Here is a 25,161-nt window from a genome sequence, read left to right as displayed (position 1 = left end):
AGTAAGGAGCAGAACATATAAAAACAGAAGAAAAAGAAAAAAACTCACTTGTGCTTTTGGTTGAATAGCTTCGGCCAATATCAGCCAAGGAGCGTATAATTGGTAATTTGGCGGCAGAGTTTTCTTTATTTTTCTGATACAAATGTCTATGTCGCTTTAAAAGCATATCTCTGACCTAAAATACAAGATTAAAAAGTAAAATACAGTGATGACAAACTGGGCCAACTTCTAGTGACTGTGCAAACAAAATTCTAATTTGGCTACCGAATTGCCCAACTGATCAAAAATATACAAATATGTAACTACATTTTGGCTGGACGACTTTTTGACAAATTTGATATCCAGTTTTGGTTCTCAATCCCCAGGTTCCAGATATAACGCCATCAGCCTGAATAAACCCAACATGGTACCAATGTTAAAGATATATGCTTGAAGGCTCACTAAAAGCACTTTGGGTCTTACTCTAGTAAAATGGTTTTCAATGCCGCATTTCTGTATATATCTGGTAAGTTCTGGGCAAATCGAACCAAAGAAGTTCTTAGGCTCAGGCGGAAAATTTTCCTTCCGTGATCGACTGCAGATTATGAAAATACTTATTTTTGGTGTTTCCATTGAAAAAAAATGAGAAAGATATTCATCCTTTTGACCTTGAAAATCTCCTTTAAAATTAAAATTCTTACATATTTTTACTCATTACATTAGTAGTTTTTACCCAGTTTCCTGGCCCTTTATGGGAGTGTTCGCAGTTGCCACAGGCATCAGGAACACAACGCCGATATTTCACATTCCTTTTTGATTTTAAAATTGACACCCACTGAGTGTTATAACTAAAATACCTGCATCATTCGTCTTTTGCAGCAAAAGTTGAGGTTTTGAGGTCACCATTGAAAAAGTGATCACACTCACAAATTTAGAAGATACTAAAAAAAGCAGCTAAAATGCGCATGGTTTCAAACTATAAATGGTTTAGAGTAAGGAAACACAAGATCAAAACTTTTAATATATAAACTTAAATTATTGTTTAAGCTGTTAATATATTATTACCTAGTTTGGTACTTGCCAGTAATTGACTCTAGTAATCCCAGTGCACGTAAATACAAGCATTTGGCACATATTGCAGGATGATGAGCCGCTAGTGATCCAACAGAAAATTTTCAGGGCGAATTTATAAGCAATTCTTGAGCAGAAATTCTAACTATGTGACAGAAAACGACTGTCTCTATTTACAGTTCCTTACACCTTCATTAAGCCTTTAAGTAAAAATATATATGGCAATGTAGCTGCATTAGAATTTTCATCATCAAAGGCTGGCGTTTCTTGACCTGCTCTTCACATACTCAAGAGGGTAGTCGAGAAGTCAAATCGGTCAAGTGTAACAAACCCTCAAGTATTTTAATTAGATATTAAGGTCCTTATTAGAAACTAGGTTTACTTAAATAGACATTTTTCTTAAGCACAGTAGAAGAGCCTCGAGATAGAATTTAAAAAGCATTACAAAGCACTAATGAAAGGTATTCCTTAATTATAAATAGAAATTGCCAGGGCCAATTGGCAGGAATTGGCAGGTGAAATGTCGCAGCAATCTTTGGTCAGCATCTTTGATAAGGGTTCCACGAGAAACACTTCGGTTCTGTTTCTTCACATTAATTTAACTCTCTAATTATCAGCCATCGAAAATTTTGAAACTGTATATCCGAAGAAGAAATTTTTCTTCACGAAAAGTAATGGTGCATCCCTTAACGATTTCAAAATCCATTATCTCTTGCTTAAAACTGACTTTATTCTCTATTTCCTGGCACTGAATAAATGTGTTTACTCCTATAAACACACCGTGTATTTAAGCTGATGCTGTCAAACTTTGAACACCTCACCTACTCGCATCATTCACATCCGATTAATTTGACGGTAAGACAAATTTGGTTTGAAGAGTATTTTGATCGTGCTTTACGATTCTTACTTACAAGTCGCACTTTATAACAGATACAATAGAAAATGTTTCTTAAGCTTAAATCAACATGAGAAACCAACAGTAAGTGCTCTAACATAGAAAAGCTGCAAGTTTATCATCGCCAAACATAACCATTATTTAACAATCAACTGTTAACCAGAACCTAAAAACTATACGAATACTTATACTGTAAGCCATGAGAATGGCAATTAGATGAAGGTAAGCATTTAAATGTGAACATTTCCAATGCAACAGATCATGTATGATGTTGTGAAATAATACTAAAAGCTGAGCGTAATGCTCCATGCACAAAGTTTTTCAAACTGATGGTGCTGCTCTAAGTGATGGAATCAAAACTTCTTTTTTTTTATAAAATCACATCTCTGTTTTGTAATGATGAGCTCCATCGTAGAAAAAAAAATGTTGTACCAGGTGTTTATTTTAGGTAGCAGATGTAAATTTGCTACACAATTTTCTGGGCCCACTAACCACAATAGCTGCTCTGAGTAACAAAATGAACTTTGAAAATAAGTGTTGTATGGATTTTGAAGAAGATTTGCAAATATGCAACTAAAATAGGGTTATAAATCTGAAAAATTAAGCATGATTTGCGGAGACAAAATTGGCCGGAGGGATCAAACAAAACTGGAGAGGTCATTGAACTAAGTTGTGCCAACTGATCACACACATTGAAATTTATTGCATGATCCCATTTCAAACAAGGCGCAACATGCCTACCTTTCTGTTAAAAAGACGGTACTAGGGGGGATTGGAGGTGTGACGGGCCAACCTTAAGCTTCCAATCATGCGGTTTACTAACGACAAAATCCAATCATAAGGACAGAAAGGCACCCAATAAACAGGACAAACATTTGAGGCAAGGTATGGGGCATCAGGATGATGAGCTAGTGGTTGATAGCTAACTACGAGTATGGCGTAGTTGACAAAAGTCGGAATTCGAAAAAATTTTGATCTATTTGCCAAGAATTGATACCATGAGATCGGTCAGTTCGCCGGTAGCTTGTCAGCGAAATGACCAAAAACTTTTAGGGGCTTCATTAGGAAAAACTTTTAGGGGTGATTCGTTCAAAACTTTTCTACGCAAATACCTACAGCAAAGGAGAATTTGTCCAGAGAATTTGAGATATATATCCATACAGTTCAGGCACTATCATGCTTCGAAGTTTCATAGTCAGGGAATAATAAAATAATAAAAGGGAATTTAAAAAAAAAAAAAAAAAAAAAAAAAAAATAGTCAGGGAAATCCTTAAATTTTGAAGCATTGGAGGTTTTTTAAGCATAGATCAAAAGAGCCGGCGGTCTAAAATTCATTGAGGAAAGACTCCTTGCCTCCAGCAATTTCCTGAATATATCTTTAGCGAATACTTTCACGCAAAATGAAGTAAAGATTCAGGAGTCCCCCACGCCTCTGCATTGCACAAAGTGCTGATGGACTTTGGGAGTCAGAGACAAAGCACATTAAAGGTGTTGCTGCTGAAGTAGTTGCATAGAAGAAGCATGGGGAACAAGAATGGATTAGTGATTCTAAATGGTAGCTTATACAGAAAAGAGCTTACATTAGTGTGCTTGTTGATAATATTCGTCTAGTTATCTATGTGATAACCATAACCGGTGACGTTTTGAAAGAAAAATACAAAAATCCCGATGAAGAAGTAAAGATACCTGTAAAGGTGGGTAACAGAGTCTACGTCGAGAACCTAGCTGCAAAGGCTAAACGGGCAGCTGGTTGAGGAGAGAGTATAACCGTGTACAAGCTAACCAAAAACATAGCAGGCACTAAGACAGACGTCTGTCCTTTTGTTGAACACGTAAATGGTCAGCTTCTGACCAGTCAAGAAGAAGTGACAGAACGGTAGAGACAATACTTCGCTGGTGTTCTCAAACAGCTCATCCCCAAAGAACCGACTAAAGCTGCTCAAATATGGCAAAAAGGCTATCAGGGAGCTTTTTTTAAACTATTTACAAAGATCTTGAGGGCAGATGCTCTCCTATCTGAATGGATCAGTATTCGATAACCAGAGAGGAATAACATATCAGGCGATTTCAAGTAAGTTTGGCTATAGAATAATATTAAGTAGAATCCAAAAACAAGCAGACTCTGTGCTTAGAGACGAACAACATGGTTTTTGACCGAATCGATCATGTTGCGACCTAATTTTCAGCCTTTGAGTACTGCTTTGGGTACCGACAGCCTAAACCCCACAGCGTCAACAGTGGTGGCAGCGGATCTTTTCCCCCCACCATCTAAAATTTTAAGGCTGCACGAGTTTACGGCTTTTGGGCTGCGAGTTTAGCTTAGTTTTACACGTAGTATATCAATATTGGTGGCATCGGCTTGCCTACTGCTTCAACATTGGTTACATATTGTCGGTACAATAATTATTATATATTCTCGTTTATAGAAAAAACAACTTATTACAGAAGGATCTTTCTGTTTTCCCAGAGCCCCATTTCGATTACTTTTGTTTTAGCGCATCGTTTCAAGTAGAGTACCAAAGCTTGGTCAATCAGAGTAATTTGAGCGCTTAAACAACTTAATAGCCCCCCCCCCCACACACACACATACACATGCACACCAAATAATATGGCCACTGTCCAGGGAGTTAAGACTTTAACCAAAGGGTCGTCTTTATGGCACAGTGGGATACTGGCCAGAGCAGGGCCCTTAGCATGTATAGGGTTGCCTAAGTTTGCTTAAAATACACAAATGTGACAGGTTTCTTCTTTTGCGGCCAACGTGCTTATTAGGCCTCAGTTAAGTAGGTATCGTGCTGACCCTTAGAAAAGGCCCTATTTAATCCTCTTGCTGGAATTATCCAAGATTTAGACTTACTTGTTCCCTCGCCAAGTGATGGAGTAAACCAGATGCAACCATTTGATCTAGCGCTAGGTCAACAATTTCTCCTAAATTAGAAGCTGCTAGGTCCAGTAAAACCGTCCCATTTAATAGAAAGCTCCGAAGCTCGAATAGAGAGTGAAGGGAAAGGGTAGAGACGTGTGGCTTTGACCATCTACTCCCTCCTTCTTCTACGTCTTCTTCAAATTTAATCCATCTGAAAAAATATAGTTTTGTTAGCTAAAAGAATATTCGATTTGAAATTACACATACACGCTACACTAAAACAATATAGGCTGAGTTAGTATGTTATGTTTTATTCATTAAACATATGCAGCAACTCAAGGGAGAAGGGACTGAAAGAATTATACCCAAAATAAACTTTTCCTTCTTGAAAAAGCCCCCTCCCCGCCCCCAAGGTTCAAATTATGTACAGTTGAGATTGCTAAATGCCATATTTGCAATCATACACAGCTCATATAGGATCAGTATATTTCACTACTGGACATAGAACACAAGATTGAGTCTGTAGCTTCAAGACAAGTGTATCTTCTATGCCTTCAATATAAGTGTATCTTATGCTCAAATATTAACAATTTTACACCTGGGGCTCAAGACATACCTTAGAGGGAGATACCCCTCTCACCACTTAAACGTAGGCTTAAAATTGAGGGAGGAAGAGGAAATATTTCCAGGGAAAGTCTTCAGGTCTGCTTAGAGGGAAGAGGGGCAAATCCTAAAAAGTTCTTTTTACCACAAAAATAGTGTCATTTTAAATCATAAACAAATCGTAAATTAAACATCGTAATTATAGAGTTGCAACTATTACATGTAATTTGGTCTTCCTGGGCGGTGAAGTTACCTCCTTACGCTCCACTATGGGTGTCCTTACCAAGGATCAAAGGGAACCATTTTATTTTACCTCTTGTAATTTTAGAAAAAAATATCGCAAGAAACGAACATTTTCAATCGAGTCTAATCTCTTTCCTTTCAGTTTATTATAAAGTACACATAGGTTTATTATTACTAAGCCAGTCCGCTGTTTAACATGCATGAATTATTTTACAACCATTTGAATTCCCCGAAGTAATAGATCCCATAATGGCAATTCCAAGAATCATATCAGTTTTATTGGCTAATTCTAAGTCATATTTCATTTTAAGCTCAGTAAATATTATCTCCTTTGTGTATTTACCTAGATCGTCTTATGACACGAATTTTTAGTTTTATTGAAAATGCAGCACAGGAAACTTCTACAAACCTCAAAAGCAATAATACAACAAACTCTCGATCTGAAATTAGACAAGATGATGTCAAATACTAGGCAATGAAGGCATTATTGAGGGTTGACTGATAATATTTTTAGCCCCGATGTTTTGATATTTCTCGCATGTTTTGGGTAATGGAGTGGGGGAAGGGACAACAACTTGTGCATAACTTGCTTGGATAATTGATCATTTATTAGTGTTATTTTGTTCGTTTTAAGTTTAGTATATTCATTTATAGTAATAACTGTTATTTTAAGCTTGACTTCATTGTTTATTTAAGTTTCTGTTCGTTTTTCTTTCATTTATTTATTCATAGTCATTTCCATTCGTTTTATGTCTGACTTGGCTAATGACTGTATTTCTGCTGGTTTTACGTTGTACCATCGCTCTTTACCGTTCATTGATCTTTTTTGTTTCTTTTTTTTTTTTTTACGTCCCTAAAATTACTTTTCTAAAGAAATGAAAGCTACTGTGCTTACTCAAACTGTCCCGTAGTCGAATTTCTTAAGCATTTCTTTAAAATTAGGTTTTCCAAAAATAAAAAGAAAAGAAAAAAACGCATCCTATCCAAGAAAATACTTTGAAGGCAGCAACATCAAGATTAAAATTGTACAAAATCCAAAAATTAACCGTGTATTTTTAAACAATCCACGTATAATAATTGAGATCAACGTTCCTTATTTTCAACAGACGCCAAGAATGCCATAGGAACGTAAGAAAAAACGTGACGAAAAAACATCTGCTCCTCTGCCTACTATTCAACTAGGACAATTTCCTGAGTCGTAGTAAATGCAATTTCGTAGTCTAACTTCTAAGTTTAAGAGAAAAGTGTGTGTTTTTTTAATTAGTCATAGTAAAGAATGGGGACACAAAAGAACAAGTGACCATCAAAAAAAATAGAAGGTAATTTCTTTTTTTGAAATATTGCTTTGTACTAATAAACTGTTTATGGAGTTATTGATTATGAAACAAATTATTTAGTTATTCTAGTATTTCAGAGATAAAAATAATAGCGGGTTGTTTTCTTTTTTTTGGGGGGGGGGGGGTTGGCTCCAACTGAGAACTTCTGTGCTTGCGTTAATTAGATAACTATTTAAGAGCATTCTTTGCAGAGGCACAACTGGAGGGAGGGCAATTGCCCTCCCTAGACCCTTTTGTATTTTCATTTAAGGAAATCAAACCCCCTAAAAAAAAAAAAAAAAAAAAAATGCAAAATGCCTCATTTTTATCTTCATTAAAAAAAAGATCCTTCGGTAATGCGGTGAATAGTTAAATGAGCTTCACATAAATATTTCTGACGCATACAGTCAAATATCGAAATGGATTGATGACAATAAACTTGTGCTTAATAAGAAAAAAACTAAACTTATTATTTATTGTAGAGTTGGGTGCAGGTTTCCGGAACTAACTAACATTTGTGTTATGCTAGAAGACGGTTTATCATCTATTGAAAGTGTGAGAAGCGTAAAGTATGTAGAACATCAATTCGAGAAGGTTTTCCGGGTGTCGCATTCTTAGTTATTTGGGCATTTATGTGTCAACAATAGCGGTCCAGGGGGGGGGGCTCTTGGGACTAAAGCTAGTCATGGGAAAGGGCTTGTTCCCAGGCCTGGAACTTCCGTTCCAGGAAAGTTATATTCTTGGTTCTTTTCTAAAGGCAGTCCATCTTTCGCCTTCGTCGTAGCTAGTTGTTCTTGTGCTACCTTATTTTCTCTATGTGTATTCTCACGTTATTTAATAAAGACCATGTACCAACGTTTATCGTCTATCTTTGGAATTTACGTAAACCATTACATCTGCCAATATAAAAGGGCATACAAATAAAGAACAATTCAGAGGTTTACAGAGTGGTGGCAAGCGGTTAAAACTAGTGGAGCATATATCACTAGTGGAAAACCTCCAAGTGACATTTGAGTGACCGTTATAAGTACTTACGACATCTTACGCTAAATACTGGCAACATATTGAAAAGTTTTTCGCCCGCTACCAGACTGTGATATTGAGCCGCAAATACTGCAAAAGACTGATTAATAAGACATCGACACCTTACCAGCTATTGAACTTTCTTCTATTCAAAGCGCCTTCTTGAAACACACGTTCTTTTAAATGAACATTTTGAAATAGGCTGTTATACAATGCCTACTATGGATTTTCTCGCGATAGCTTCTACCTACTAATTCAAATTTCTACAACTGAGAGTCTCCGGTTGATTTCTACCTTCGCTTAGCCATTCTACGTTTGGTGGTTTTTTTTACCTGATTTTATACAGTCGACGTGGGATCTACATTTGACAGTTTCCAACCAAAATTTAAAATTTTGAATTCGATAATAGAAAATTAATTCTCAATTGTGACTACATTTGACGCTAGTGATTTAATTGAGACCAACTGCAATGGATTTGGGACGGACTATCTTTCGTAAGTTATTTAACACGACTAAACAACCCAGTAAATTTTATTAGACCCTTGCTGTCAAAAGTGAAGCTATTGCCCAAAATTTGGCGTCCGTAATTAAAGAACCGTGTTTAAAACCAATATTTAAATTTTTAGAGTAATTGCTTTTTCAAATTTTAATATCAATATGTCAGTTATTATATTTATGTTTGATCCGGCGGAATCTGGATATAACAAAAAGGTTGCTTTTGATTTTGTAAAACAGTGGAGGGAAAATGGCATATTTCCATTTCTTTTATTTGACTCCCCTCGATTATAAATTTGTCAAGTTTAAAACGTGGATTACTTGTAGCATATGCCCCAGGCAAAATAGTAGGCAAAATGGTTGCAGAGATTGTAGGCGTGGCTCAAATTTAAGGATGACAGGGTATATCTATTCAATAGAAGGATGCAAAAATTAGGAAGGTCATGTAGGGTGTCCTTAGAAGCCAGGGATGATGGCGTAGTTCTTGGAAGATTTGCTCTTAATTTATTCAAGGAGGGGATCAGACCGTCCTACAAACGGTATTTGTTAGAGAATAGTGCAGAAATTTTTTTTTGTTTAGGTGATGTGTACAAGGTTGCAATACAATATGAACAGATAGAACAGATAGTGGGGAAAGGAGACACTTCTTCTTTTTCCGCTGAATTTCTTTCTGCGCTGACGAGGGTGAAATTTGGACTCAATGATAATGAGAAGGCACTGCGAGATGGTACTGATGCCTCGCAGGGCGGTTTGTCTACCCATGGAGAGGGAGCTGGTTTTGAGGTCCAGTGAAATGGTACTGCTGCCTCTCGGGATGGTTTTTTTTTGTTGCACTGCGAGATGGTACAGAGGCCTCGCATGGTATTTTGGCTTCCCCTGAAAATGGAGCTGGTTTTGAGGTCCCATGAAATAGTACTTCTTCCTCACGGGATGGTTTTTCTTTTGTTGCACTGCGACATAGAACTGATGCCTCGGATGGCGGTTTCGCCACCCATGGAAAGGCAGATGGTTTTGAGGTCCCGTGGGATGGTACTGATGCCTCACGGGATGGTTTTGTTGCACTGCGAGATGGTACTGATGCCTCGCAGGGCGGTTTGGCAACCCATGAAAAGGGAGCTGGTTTTGAGGTCCCGTGGGATGGTACTGATGCCTCATGTGATGGTTTTTTTGTTGCACTGCGAGATGGTACTGATACCTCGCAGGGCGGTTTGGCTACCCAGGAAAAGGGAGCTGATTTTGAGGTCCCGTGGGATGGTACTGAGGACTCACGGGATGATTTTTTGTTGCACTGCGAGATGGTACTGATGCCTCGCAGGGCGATTTAGCTACCCAGGAAAAGGGAGCTGGTTTTGAGGTCCCTTGGGATGAGAAAAAAAAGGTGGAAAGGGGGCTGGTTTTGAGGTACAGTGGGATGAGGTTGATGCCTCACGGGATGGTTTTAATGCGTACCACTAATAGTTGTGTAGAGATATAAAAAAAGGGTGGAAAGGGAGCTGGTTTCGAGGTCCAGTTGGATGAGGTTGATGCCTCACGGGATGGTTTTAATGCGTAGCGCTAATAGTTATGTAGAGATATCAACAGTAGTACTGCCATTTGTCGAAGCAAAACCAAATAGGTCAAAACCGAGGCGTTCCGCAGCAATAAAACCCCGAGGCTTTTATTGGTAATAATATCTTGACGTCATTGCAGCATGGTAGGCCAATCAAACTGCAATGGTTGACATATCTATTCCATTATTTATAAGTTTATGCAATTACATTTATTTGTCGCCGGTATTTTCGGGATTAATTAGCCTTTCTCGGTCATTCCTTTTGCCCTAATCCGAAGTTTATAAATAATCCCAACTTTCCTTGTCCTCATCAAATTCAGGGGTGTGGGGAACAAGTCTATTTTAAAGTATACAGAGAAAAGTGAAGTGTTAAAATATCCAGTTTCCGACTACGGCTGTTAGTGTGGTTCGTTTATACTATGTAAGTTTTTGCTTATGCAAGTATTGTGTATTGTTTGTATTATGTAATTGTTACTAGTTCATGCTGAAGAATGTTAGTAGGTGAGAAGTTAATAATTTGGGAAGGGAACGTTTTGAATTCAATTAAAGTTTGAGGGTTTAATTAGAAGGCGATAAGCCAAATTTGGGAAATTTAACTTAAAACAGGGGGGAGAATCTGTAAAGTATGTAGAACATCAATTCGAGAAGCTTTTCCGGGTGTCGCATTCTTAGTTATTTGGGCATTTATGTGTCAACGATAGCGGTCCAGGGGGGGGGGGCCTCTTGGGACTAAAGCTAGTCGTGGGAAAGGGCTTGTTCCCAGGCCTGGAACTTCCGTTCCAGGAAAGTTATAGTCTTGGTTCATTTCTAAAGGCAGTCCATCTTTCTCCTTCGTCGTAGCTAGTTGTTCTTGTGCTACCTTATTTTCTCTATGTGTATTCTCACGTTATTCAATAAAGACCATGTACCAACGTTTATCGTCTATCTTTGGAATTTACGGAGGTTTACAGAAGTATTCGTTATCTTGCTGTGGAAATCGAAGAGAATGTTCGTGCAAAAGCATGACGTAGTGTTGGTATTATGAACCGACTAAAAAATCTAATTCCTTACTCCGCACTTAAGGCACTTTATTTTACTTTAGTACAATTTCATTTTGATTAAGGAGGATTGGTTTACCTAAATACTTTTCAGTCCAATCTTATTCCACTTCAAAACATTTAGGAAAAGGCTGCTCGCATCCGGATGCGGCTAAAAAATGCGGCCACTAGTGATATATGCTCCACTAGTTTTAACCACTTGCCACCACTCTGTAAACCTCTGAATTTAGTTCTTTATTTGTGTGCCCTTTTATATTGGCAGATGTAATGGTTTACGTAAATTCCAAAGATAGACGATAAACGTTGGTACATGGTCTTTATTAAATAACGTGAGAATACACATAGAGAAAATAAGGTGGCACAAGAACAACTACCTACGACGAAGGCGAAAGATGGACTGCCTTTAGAAATGGACCAAGAATATAACTTTCCTGGAACGGAAGTTCCAGGCCTGGGAACACGCCCTTTCCCACGACTAGCTTTAGCCCCAAGAGCCCCCCCCCCCTGGACCGCTATCGTTGACACATAAATGCCCAAATAACTAAGAATGCGACACCCGGAAAAGCTTCTCGAATTGATGTTCTACATACTTTACATTTCGGTACTCCTGTTAGTAAGAAGATATAGTAAATAATTTAATCAAACAGTTCGTGGTAACGAACTGTAAGTAAGGAGCGACCCTGCTCAATGGTAACCGAAACTCTAAAAAACAGAATTTTGATACCAATAGATACATCAAAAGAATCAGATTTTAATTCTGATTTCAAATATATAAGTTTCATCAAGTTTAATATTACCCATCAAAAGTTACGCGCCTGAGAAAATTTGGCTGATTTTCGAATAAAGGGGGAAATACCCCCTAAAAGTTATAGAACCTTAATGAAAATCACACCATCATATTCAGCGTATCAGAGAACCCTACTGTAGAGGTTTGTTGTTTTTTTTTTCTTCTTTCTTTTTCCCAGGGGTGATCGTATCGACCCAGTGGTCCTAGAATATCGTGGGAGGGCTCATTAGAACGGAAATTAAAAGTTCTAGTGCCCTTTTTAAGTGACCAAAAAAATTGAGGGCAACTAGGCCCCCTCCCACGCTAATTTTTTCCCAAAGTCACCCGATCAAAATTTTGAGATAGCCATTTTGTTCAGCATGGTCGAAAATTTTATAACTATGTCTTTTAGGATGACTTAATCCCTCAAAGCTCCCAGGGGGAGGGCTGAAAGATATGAACTTTACCCAATGTTAACATATAGTATTGGTTATTGGGAAGTATACAGACGTTTTCAGGGGGAATTTTTTCTGGTAGTGGGGGGTGGGGGTGGGTCGGGGGTTATATGGGAGGATCTTTTCATGAAGGAAGTTTTCATGGGGGAAAGGACATTGCTATGAAGGGGGCGCCGGATTTCCCAATTAAATCTGAAATCCGAAATTAAATATAAAAAAACAAGTTTTTCAACTGAAAGTAAGGAGCAACATCAAAACTTGAAACGAACAAAAAAATATTAGCTTTATGATTGGGTTCACTTTCTAGTCAATGCCTCACTCTTTAAGCCAAAGATTTTTTAGTACTTTCATAAGAGCTATTTATTCTAATTAACGGCCTTTGTGATTAAGGGGTCATTTTTAAAGAATTGGAACAAACTTTCGTTTACTTATTCAATGACGGTGAACCAAAATAAAAGCTGCATTAGTTAAAAAACGATCAGTAATTAAATAAAAAAACAAGTTTTTTAAACTGAAAGTAAGGAGCGACATTAAAACTTAAAACGAACAGAAATTATTCCGTATATGAAAGGGGATGTCCCCTCGTCAACGCCTCGCTCTTTACGCTAAAGTTTGACTTTCTCACAACTCTATTTTTTTTTAAACAATGAAAAACTTTAGCGTAAAGAGCGAGGCGCTGAGGAGGGGACATCCCCTTTCATATACGGAATAATTTCTGTTCGTTTTAAGTTTTAATGTCGCTCCTTACTTTCAGTTTAAAAAACTTGTTTTTTTTTATTTAATCAAGTACCAAGGGTTTTGATCAAAACCAGTGAATGGCCAAATCGAATCGTCACATCTGTAACAAAAAAAAAACGGAGTTTTGATGACACGCTACACCAAAAGATTGCCTTTTTAAACGTGTAAAATGGAAAATTCTGAGATAGCCAATCAACTTAAAATTAACGAAAAGTATACATTGAGTTTCCCAGTTTCAGAGACAATCATGCCGCGCGGTTGCGAATTCACTCCTAAAAATGCACCATTTAACTAAGTTGATTCATTTGCGGCTAAATAATATAATGTACAGTGATGTATACTAGTGATGTAGAAAAGGGTCGGTAAATCTTTGTTTAGGTGAGTGAGTGTGCCTGAAGCCTTAAAATTGGTTTCTTGTGCCCAGCAGCTCTTGAAAAGCCTTCAGATAAATATAGAAAAATATGTAGAGGAGATGGGGGAGGGGTAAAAGCCTTTCTCCAATCTCCCTCTCAAACTTTAGAACATTTTTGGACCAAGCCTGTAATATAAGTGCTACGGGATGATAGCTCCCCATTAATGCATAAATATTTTTTCTTCTATGTAACTTAACAAAAATAAAAAAATAAAAAAGGCATTTGGTTCAATAATACGTCTAAGTGTTATCTATCGTTGTGATATTGGAAGCCCTGTTTTTAACGCAGTTGCTCTCCTGCGTCTTCTCTATCCTTTCCTTATTTTTCGAGATTTTAAAATCTCTGATTTTTCTTCAATTCGCCTTTGCTAGGACAAACACTGAAAATTGTTACTTGGTTTTCCGACTTGTTTTAGTAACAAGGAAATACTTTCGAGATCTAAATTAAAGAGATATTTGTTTTAGCTATGATGAAGAAATATAAATTTTGTTGTAGTTCTCAAAATATTTTGAGTAAAATATTCTCAAAATATGATCTTTTCCCTTTTTTCCAGAATTCCAATAATTTAAAAAAAAAATTATGTATTTTATTCAGTTATATTTTTAAGCCTATTATAAATCCGTGCTTTGTTTCATTTTTTAAGTATTTTTGTAATTTAATTTACGTATTTTATATACTCTTCGATATTGAGGGAAATATATAAATATACTTACCGATATAAAAGGGGAAGGATCATGAGTACGTCTCGGAAATTTCAAAGCGAAGTGGGGACAACTGCAACAACGAGCTTTGTTTATACAGATTTAATCGGAAATATTTAAAATTTTCCTTCTTGCTTGAAAAATGTAAATTTTTCAGAGTTTTCTTGCTTTTCGAAGGAGGGGGGGGGGTGCTTCGAATAATTATAAAAGGTGACTTGGAAGGGAGGGTGTAGAAATTAACCTCTAATCTCCTTTCCCTACTAGGGATATTTTTGTACCAAACATACAATGTGGGTGCTGCGGGGTGAGAGGACCCCTCTTAATACAAAAAAAAGTTTATAGAACACAAAAGATTACATTAATGTGCTTACCGGCATATATGCTGGAGACGTGGGAAAGGACCATGGGTACCACCAATAGCTTTTCACCGAAATTTAAAGGGGAATATTTCTCGTTTTTCCTATTTATATGCATTTTTTTTTTTTAATATCTTCTTTTTTCACAGGGTGCATTGAGCCCTTGGCCTCTCTACCGGTGTCCACGGGAGACATCCCCATAAAAAAAGATTTACTTGAAGAACTCACCATGAAAATCGTGGAAATGATGAAAACCGTGGAATTCTTTATTTCGGAGAGCAAATAGATTAAAAGAACTAAATGAACTCATTCAACTAAATGAATTAAATAAGTTTCCGATCCAAGCATTGTGCTGCAAAAGTTAAAATTTGATTTTTAAACTTTGGAGTTGACGGAGCTGTAGCTCTCATCATATTGAGGGTAATACTCGATATTGTAAAGGCATTAAAAATGAACAGACAAAAATAAAAAAAAATAAAAAAAGCTAAAAAATCGAATAAAAATAAAGAAAATCAGCAACGTTAAAACTTAAAACGAACAGAAATTGTACACGACAGGAGCTGCTCCCTCCTCAACCCGCTGCTCTTTGCACTAAAGTGAGCCTTTTTCCTCAAATGCTTTAATAACAACTGCTCTAGTAGAAGGTCAATCGGCATAGAATAAAAAGCAATCGGCATGGAATAAAAAGTATTTTTCACAATATTCCAAAAATGGAGCAGCTTATTGATTGGCATTTGTTTTAAACTATGTAATTTTCGATTCAAATGTTTTGAAATGCAATCGGTTGCAAATTTATTGCACTCATAAAAGCCTTCAGTATGGCACTATAAAACTTAAGCGTCAAGAGCGAGGGTTTGTTTAGCAGGGGGAATTCCTTTCATTTGCAGAATAATGTCTGTCCCTGCTAAGTTTTAACGTCGTCCTCAGATTTCATTTGAAAAAACTTCTTCTTTTGAATCCAGGCTGTATAAAATTGAGCATTTGTAATTAGCTTATTTAAACTAAAAATGAGCTGAACTAATCAATCCAGAAACGTGAAAATATATAGAGAATTGCCTTTTGAACCGTCAGAATGGACCTAGGCTATAAAAATCCCATCAACATTAACAAAAAAAGAAGAAAAAATTAAACTTAAAACTGTAAGTACGACATCGAGGTAGCACGTGAGCGAGTCTCAAGCTGCTGACCTTACCAAGTGGGAAGAGGCAATACGAGGATAATATTTACCGAGGCCTAGCCTTTATTTATTATATTGTGAATCTACTTTACAGTGAAAAAAAAATTATAAAAGATTAACTATAAAAATTGGATTATTATATCTAATCATTAGTCATACACTGGGTTTTGCTCAAAACTAAAGGCCTTTGATCAAATAGTTGGTTTGTCACGTTGAGGAATTTTTATCAGCTGCGCCCACAGTGAACTTAACTGCAGGTCAAATATATTTAAGAATTATAATATGCAAGTAAAACAGCCTGTCGGGCACCGGAAAAAAATGTATACTTTCTTATGATCATCAAAAACCAAACGAAACAGATTGTACAAAGGATAAATATTCGCTCAAGTTACGCATCCGTCACAAAATGTCACGCGATTGTTTTCACTAAGTGATTGGCTGGGAGTTAAGGACATTTATCAACTATATAAAGTAGAATAGGCTACACGGATTTATAGACCCGAGTTATGTTCTTGGAATGATGAGAGTTAAACAATTTCTCGGGCTAAACTTATATTTTGCTTTAAACTATTTTCCGTTGAACATTCTTTCTGGGGCCATTTCGTTAAATGAATGAACTCATTTCAATACGACATGACATAAAATGAGGCCCTAGATGTTGCCAAAGGGACAACAAAGCTTTCATATTCAGTCAGGTAACAAACAGGAATGGCATAAATGGCATAAATGGCACATGCGAATACTGGGACCAGTTTCCTTTGGTACACATTAGGTAAGGAAGGAGTCAATACTGGGAGCAGTTTCCTTTGGTACACATTAGGTAAGGAAGGAGTCAATACTGGGAGCAGTTTCCTTTGGTACACATTAGGTAAGGAAGGAGTCAAGTTGAGAAGCTTTTATCATCTACGCTTACAGTAAAACTAATAGTAGGCTAAATATACACACTTTCAATAAACAAAACATAAAACCCCACAATCCGATAAAACGGTTATCAATACTTAGACATAGCATAAATATATGAATTGCATTAATTACTCAGCTTTTGTATTGAAAAAGTAAATATTTGACAATTTTATGGACAGATAAAAAAGGAAATACTATTTTACAACAAGGGAGTCCTAAACTTAAGAAGATATGGACAAAGCTACACGAGCAGGAGAAGTGAATTATTACTTGTACAACTGCGCAAAAGAAAAATAAATTTTTACGAGACAGAATTCAGCCACAGCCACCCCCCCCCCATAAAAAAAGAACAAAAACAAAAGATAGTTCATAAAGACCTAAAAATCCTAAAGAACAGCTTAAATGCAAAACTTAAAAGCTGTCACATTAATTTAGTTTTAACTCCTGTCAATTTGACCGATTTTGGCAAGAACAAAATCTTCCATTCCAGACACGTCTGGGTTAATTCATTTTGAAGGGGACTTGTGGGATTAGAAAAAAAAAGCTAAGCGAGAACTATGTTCTGGAAAATTAAAAAACAATAAATGGTATTTTATGGTCCATAATTTCCTATTGTCTGATCTCAAAAGCACACTAAATCTAATAGTATTCATATGAATGAGCTATGCCCCAAATTTCCCCAAATGACAATCGAAAAAAGAAGAAGAAAAAAGTGAAAAAAGTGGAAAAGGAAAAATAAATACAGCTTTTCCTTACTTGAAAAGTGTTGAAAAGTTAAATATAAGAATTGCTCTAAGAGGTGTTATATGGTCAAGCCAAAACCAAAGGGTGAATCTCCCAATTTCTAGCAAAGGCAAATCAACTGCATAGGAAATAGGGGAGACTTGCAAGGATTTTTACACAGAATCGTTCAGTATTCAAAGATAATCAAATAAGATTTCCCTCACCATATATCACAATGAAGGTAAATTACTCAGCTAAACACCGTAATTTGCAAGCTTTTTCTTTTCTTTAAATCCTAAAAAAATAAGAAGTATCCAGCAAACATTTCTAGAATTTTCTGGTAGGCACCAGCCAATCTGAAAAATTTTATGAAAAATCTGATCGGATCAAAGTAGCGCTCGCTAAATATCAGTATTAGTGAAATCTCATTCTGAATGAGCTTTAATCAAACTAGATAACAAATGTTTTTCTCCATTGTTGGTGTTGTCACCTCCGTTGTTGATCTTGTAACCTTGTAATCACTGCAAAACAACCTTTTAAGTTATTAATTTTGTTAAATACGATTTTTGTCAAATTCTTTTTATTTCAAGAATAGGCTCTAGATAAACTCATCATGTTGAGGCGGATTTTCGTTGTCAGGTTAAAGTAACACGCTTCTGTCAACATTATTTTGACACAAAAAATAAGAAAATTTCTACACTTACCTGGCTGTCTCTTTCCATTCCAATTCTCCCTGACTATTATATGAAAGCTCTTCCATTTCAGAGAAGAGAGGATGGGACTCGTGGAATTCTTCGTCGTCTTTTACCGGGCCATCTTCACCCAGGAGAAAACGCACTCTCTGTGACGGTGGCATGTCTTAAATAAATACATACAAACATTATCACCAAAGAAAAAATACAATTAGAAATTATATTAGTTAGCTTCAATACAGATAGAATACCCCACTGTACAAATTTTGATACAAAGTACTACACGTGAAGTCCATATGTCAAAGAGGTTTAAGGCCTTCTACTACAGCGTTCGATACTTCATTGCCCTCGTTATTTAAAGAGGTACATTTTTTTCCTTCTCAAGGAATTTTTTTGTTCTTCTGCACGAAAAATTATGACATAATAGATGAGAAATTACCAAGTTAAAAAATCTTTAAATATGATACTCTTTTAGAATAAGAAACGTATCATGTTGCCTCGAAAATCCATTGAACTCAAGAGCTAATTATGTCCAAAAAGAAGTCTCATGTTGCCTTACAAAGACACACACAAACACACACACATAACCACACAAAAACCCTCAAACACACATACCAACTCATCCCCACGCACACCCACACACACACACACCCACACACACACACACACAGACGAAGAAAAAAAAAAAAAAAAAAAAAAATCTGTAATACATTAAAACCACAGGAACCAAGGACTTTGATAATATTTTTACTGCACACTACTCGTCAATTTATAGCAATGCTTATCACTGCAAAATACAAATTGAATTTAAAAAAGACAATTTTCTCAAATGAAAGGAAATAACTACAGTAAAACTTGGAATGACCATAAAATATCCTATAAAAGAGATGGGCTGCGCCCCCCCCCTAAACTCTCACCATTTACTTTTCAGTTTCACTACAGCTTTCGTCAAAGCGTTTTGAATGCAACAATTATAACCCTATGGTAATTGCAGGTGTTTTATTTGACCACCGGCTTTCAAAACATTTTAACAGAAAATTCTTTTGTTTAAAGTAATAACAACTAAAGATCCCTTGAACATTTTGTTCCCTATAATTCGGTGATTCTCAGAATAATTTCCTCATTAAGTGCCGAAACAGTAAATACCCCTTTTTTAAAATTGAACAATACATCATTGGCCAGTGGGGGAGGGAGACTCCCTCCTGAGATTAATCCAGAGGATTACCCTGGGAAAATTAGAAAGTAGTGGGCAAAGAATGTACCATAAAATGTCTAACAACCCCTCGCCCTCGACCCCAGGAAAAATACCATCTTTCATCCTCGAAGGATCGTGTTACATTCTTGAAGCATTAAGAAAAAAAAAGAAAAAATCAGATTTCAGCGTTTAAATAACGGGGGTTGAAGCTGGAAGCAACCCCTTCATATACAAGAAAATTTCTTTTGTCTGAAATTTTAACGTACTCTTAATTTCATTAAAAAATAACTTCTGATTTAATTTCTTTTTATTGTAATATTCCCTAAAGAATTATCCTAAAAATGAGGATGGGATGCTGCTGGTGCTCAATTATGCAACCGTAAGTATTAGTCTATAAGCCGTCTGGTATTTTGGGTTCTAAAAACTGGAAGTTTGGACAGATCTGCTATCTCAGAATCCCCTCTCGATAGCATTTTGAGTTTATTTGAGCCAAAATTGTTTTTATGCAGCATAAAATAAAAGCCATAAGAATCGCTACAATAACATCTCTAATGTTACTCAAAAAGTACCCGGTCATCTTAAATTTCCGTCCAAATGAGCTCTCGCCCAATGAGTCCCTTCTACTCAAGAGTTTTTAGACATCTTGAATTTAATGGAAAATTCCCACTAACCCCCCCCCCCACCTTGGGGTGTTTTCCCTTTTATTTCTACGGATAAAACAAGTTGTGACATTTCAAAAATATCAAAAAGTAACTAGATTGATTTAATAATAATAATCATTTATTTATAACCCACTTGTATACAAAACAAGCCGACTAAATTACACTGAAAAGGAAAAAAATCAAATACACAGATACATATATAACTTAAACCTTAATCACAGACAAAAACACACGGATAATATTATGACTTGGGCCCAGGGACACAAAGGCATGTCTTGTTAATATAGCACTAAGCAACTCAAGCGATTGGACAATGTCGGTAGCACCATACTTCTCAATAATACGTGTATTTGGCTTCTTGACAAGCTAGTTGACATACTATTCGTGCACAACAAACACGTTTGATTTATTCTTGAAATCAAAACAGGAAGAAGGTTTTGTTTTAATAAACAGATTAAAAAACAAACAAAAAAAAACAACAAGGAAACTATATACTCCTTCCCTGTTCTAGATTTTTCTGCAACTAAAAATTCGCTAATCCTTTTTTTGTTAGTTCTAGTTTTTAATTTTAATAGATTACAAAATAAAATATTGTTGGATCTTGACATTAATCTCCCAAATTTTTTTGCATTAAATTAAATAATACTCAAAATTTGATTCTAGGGCCGTAGTGAAATCTAGTGTGCAGATTCTATTATTATTCCCGTGCATTATATTGAGCATATTGTAGTTCAGCACCACCATGTCCAAAAACTATTCATGTGATAAAAAAGAAGCTTTACATTAAAAATAAACAATCAATTTCTTTTTAATGTCAGATTCTATTACTTAAACTGTTTGCTCATTCTCATTATTTGCCAAAAAGTACTTGTTTACTTTTATTTATAGCGGGAGCAGGCGTTTCCGCCTCACCCAGTATTTGACCTAAACTTTTGAATGAGAGTCTCCCCCAATGACCAGTCTAGTGTCACTTCTTCGGTAAGCTTCAGCAATCACTTGTCCCAACTGTGTTCAAATTTGAAGAAATCCCTGCTGGCTCCAGTTCTTCTTTAACTAGCATCCACCAATTATTTAGCTGCGCTCCTTTTCTTCTGGGCCATGTTGGTTAAGATGCAGAAAGCAGTTTATATATATATATATATATATATATATTTATATATATATATATATATATATATATATATATATATATATATATATATATATATATATATATATATATATATATATATATATATATATATATATATATATATATATATATATAGGTTGAAGATGGTACCTAAGTTACTTTGATATGCCAAGACTTAACATTGCGGAGTAGGACAGCCCTCACAGTCAACTCATATATGTTTAACTTTGTTCGCAAGCTAATGACTCGACGAATACAGATATGCTTGCAAAGCTGAGCGAAAAATGCTTGAGCTTTAGACATTCTTCTGGTGACATCTTGATCAGTCTGTTGTGAGTATGTCGTGACGTTCAGTCTGGGTTAGGTGGCGAGAGATTTACATCATCTGTAGGGTCAAAGTCCGTCAGGCTGACGTTTCTACTACCTTCTGTTCTTTCGGATCACCGGAGAGCGTCATCAAGGATCCAATCAACACAGAAATTGAAAAGAATTAGAAAAAATATAGAGCCTTTTTTCACACTCATTCTAAATTGAACAGAGAGGACTCTCCGCCGTAGACTCTAACTCAGGATGCATATCCTTGGTAATAAGCTTCAACAATGTCGACAAGTTCTTGGGACATGCCATCTTCAACATAGAATGTTTCAAAAGGAGTTCCGTTCTACTAAATTGATGGCGCCAATTGACGCCAATAAAACGAACAAATCATGATAAACAGTACAGTGTTCTTACTACATTATGGTATTTTTGAATTGCGAACGAAATGTATTCCATTTCTTACGTTTCTTTTATGGAAAACAAACAACAAACAAACATTTACCATCAATTAAAAAAAAAATATGACTAAAAAGAAGTCAACTGGTTTTTTTTTACTGCAAGAAAACAGTTAAATACCAATTACTGTTCAAAACAAAAATACCTTCTTCGTCTCCATCACCTTCGTCATTGTCTCGTTTGTGATGATGTCGATGCCTTCTGTGATGACTACGGCGTCGGCCAGTTGGAACGTGAACACCAACGTAAAAAGTGTGTGCTCTGTGACCTATTTAAGAGACACATTTTTAGCATAGATAACTCTCAAAAAAAAAAACCAGTATTTCCCCCTGCCACTTTTTTTAATCAAAGTACACCTCATTACAGTTGTTTCCTTCAGATCCACTTTAACCTTATTTTTTTCACCTCATTCAGAGAGCATCCGTTATTTGTATTCTCGTCTTTACTCTTTCATCCCTCCTAAGTAGCTTTTTTATTTTTCAAATGACTTTCTTTACTCCCTTGAATAAACACTAAGAAATTTACCCCTTTTCAACAGAAAAGACGTGAGCTGCAGATTATTCACCCCTGTAAATCTATGTTTTACAATTTGACAAGTTTGCAAGCTACTGTAGCCAGCTTTTCTTTCTATTTATACAAATCAAGAATTAATCTTTTTCATTGTTGCTATTATTTTTTCATATACAGGGCTTTCTTGTCACATAGAAGAAAAAATTACGGATATATTTAAATTCTTTTTTTTTCGAAAGAGATATTAACTTCGCTGCCAAAAAGTATTCAATTAGGGCAATTCGACGACTTCTAGACACTAAAATACCTTTATCAGGATAGAGAGGAAAGAAAATAACAAAATGAAAAATAAAATCAAAAAAGGTGAAAAAACAAGGATTTTGTCATCCAGTGGCAAACCATGAAGAAGAAGAAATAAGCAAATATTTTGACAAGGACCTCCGCCGAGTCGTCCTCAGTGCTAAACAAAAAAGATAGAAAAGAAAAAGAAACCAACGAAAATCAAACCTTTCTTAGTTTACTTAACAACGACAGAACAAAAACTAAATAAGAACCAGGTCGGAATCAATAAAAAAGAAATCTAACAAGATGATTAAGCAATAACCCTTTGTTTTGCTATAGCTTTAGCTGGTCTACAAATTCGTTCGCCATTTGATGTGCAAATAGGTTCTCTCAAGTTATACCGGGCGAAAATATTGATCGAGTCCTTCAAAATTAAACTGTCATAAATTGGGTTTAATGAAATATCCCCAGTATCTCTATTTATTGCTAAATTTCGGTTTATGTATATATTTTTTTTATCCCAATTACCTCTTTAAAAGTTTGTGGTAGGCCATTTACAGTAGATATTAAAGTTCCCTCGACAAAAAGAACCAGATGGGTCGGATTTTCAAAAATATGCAGGGTTAAAGCCAAATCAAAGTTGTCATTGTTATTTTTCAATCTCAGGGACTTATCTATTGAAATTTTGTGTTCATGCAAACGTTCACCTAGTTGTTGATGGGTCCTACCGATGTAAAAATTTCCCACATGAACACAGGGTTCTCTAGACACCACTACCCAGTACAGGTTCAGTTTTATCCTTTCCTGAGTTGAAAAAATGTTCAAATTTTTTTCAGTTTTGAAACAAACAGAGATTATGTTTTTTTTTTTTTTTTTTAATTTTTCCAAGTTCATCCGCCAAGTTTCGGGATGTATGGTAAATTGATGAAATTTTTTTTATAAATTGCCGGGGTAACTGAATCAAGGGAGACGGGCTCCCTATTTTTTTGTTTTATCTTTTTTAATCGTCTATCTATGATATTTTCAATAAGTTTTATTGGGTAACCCTTGCAGAATAGAATATCCTTGACATATTTTAATTCATAATTTATATGATTACGAGAACAGAATTTTAAAACTCTGTCGACTAAAGAGAAGTATTTACGTAAAACTTGACATTGACTATATTTTTAAATTATGGCATTTGAAGCTAATAATGAAAGTTAATAATAAACCGAGGCACTATCTCAGTATGTTACAAGGAGAGAGTGTCAAAGTCAGGAGTTTCTCTTGTACAGTGATTCCCAAAATGGTCTACGGGGGACACGATGAGGATGTACCTTGGCGTGACAAAAGAATGGCTGTTCACAATTCGTAAGTGGGTTTCCACAAAAATATACCTGGTTTAGATAGTGAAGAACTAAAATGTTGGCTTGACTTCGCCTATCAACGAAGGTGTATAAAATTTTGAGAAGCTCAGCTTCTTAAATAGTCTTTGCTCAAACAGATTGAATATGACAGTGACTCGTGGTTATTCTTAACAAGACTGAAGCCAAATATTAATAATTTGCTGTCAATGCATCGAGTAAATCTCTCCCATTAAAATTAGGACTGTTTTGTGATTGTCATTGTAGAAGTTATTTTCCTTTACTGATACTGTATTTAATTTTAATCGTATTACAACTAATATCATGTTACAGTGTAATATGAAAACAATAATAATTAATAGTGTAATAACTAATGTATTTGAATGGATACAGCACAAATAAAATACTATTTTTCTTCTTCTTTTTACCCTTCCGAATGGGGAGTTTTATAAATAACATTCTTTGTTGAGTTTTTGGAATATGATAAAAATTTAGCTCCAGAGGGTCCACCGGAACCAGTAAAATCATGAAAATGGCCTATGAGAAAAACAGTTTGGAAACTTCTGCTCTAGTAGAAAGGCAAAAATAACCAAGAAAATCTCTTCTTATATATACATATATTTTACAATTTTTCGAAATAATTTTCTCTTTCTCGCATCTATCTACTAATTAATGATAAAAAATAAAATTGAAAAAAACGTAATAAAGGAAACAAAGGTTTAAATGAACATTGAAAACGAAATGAACCGGAATAAAATCTTGGGCCGAAGTACCTTGAAAGTCAGTTTCATTAAAACCTTGAAGGGTCGCCTGAGTTCCCGGATCCCTAGAAGCCTCGTCTCTCAGCTCGGTGGTCAACGAATCCATCGCCCAGGGTCTGTAAATTAAAGAAAAAAGAATTAACCCCTTAGAAAATAGTTTATGTTTTTCTGTATATCTAAATAAAACTCAGGTAGAAGAATCTTTTCTTTGAAAAAAAAAATTCTTGGAGCAATGACAATTCTAAGAAGGGTAATCTTCTTGGACATCAAACCTTAATACGAATTACTTAAATAGTTACTATTACTTAAATAGTTCGAAGGAGAGAAACAACTATATTACAAAGAAAGAAAACAAAAGTCTGAACTGGGGAAAGGCGTTTGCTCTCGGGAATTTCCGACTAGCAGTTAAATTAAAGATATGTAACTGAAATGAGTTCTACGGTAAAAACAACAACAGTTGGGGGGAAATGAAACAGGAGAAAAAAAAACAATTCAAAT

The 25,161-nt window shown here is 35.7% G+C and overlaps 1 protein-coding gene across 6 annotated transcripts in view; it reads right to left on the bottom strand.

Moving 5' to 3' along the window:
- The window catches only part of LOC148946124 (sodium-driven chloride bicarbonate exchanger-like), a 184,890-nt gene that overhangs the window by 79,649 nt on the left and 80,080 nt on the right, over nt 1-25,161 (bottom strand). For all 6 annotated transcript variants that reach the window (XM_089098139.1, XM_089098135.1, XM_089098140.1 and 3 more), the window contains exons 2-6: nt 24,676-24,779; nt 21,910-22,032; nt 18,014-18,167; nt 4,803-5,022; nt 49-175 (exon numbers count right to left, since the gene is read on the bottom strand). In XM_089098139.1, the coding sequence (XP_088954265.1) occupies nt 49-175; nt 4,803-5,022; nt 18,014-18,167; nt 21,910-22,032; nt 24,676-24,779 (728 nt within the window). The remainder of the gene's footprint in view (nt 1-48; nt 176-4,802; nt 5,023-18,013; nt 18,168-21,909; nt 22,033-24,675; nt 24,780-25,161) is intronic.

Source organism: Artemia sp. Qi Xiang Cuo, chromosome 12, assembly GCF_049724085.1.
Source record: "Artemia sp. Qi Xiang Cuo chromosome 12, ASM4972408v1, whole genome shotgun sequence".
Taxonomy (NCBI): domain Eukaryota; kingdom Metazoa; phylum Arthropoda; class Branchiopoda; order Anostraca; family Artemiidae; genus Artemia; species Artemia sp. Qi Xiang Cuo.
This window is presented reverse-complemented; position numbering and strand designations above follow the sequence as displayed.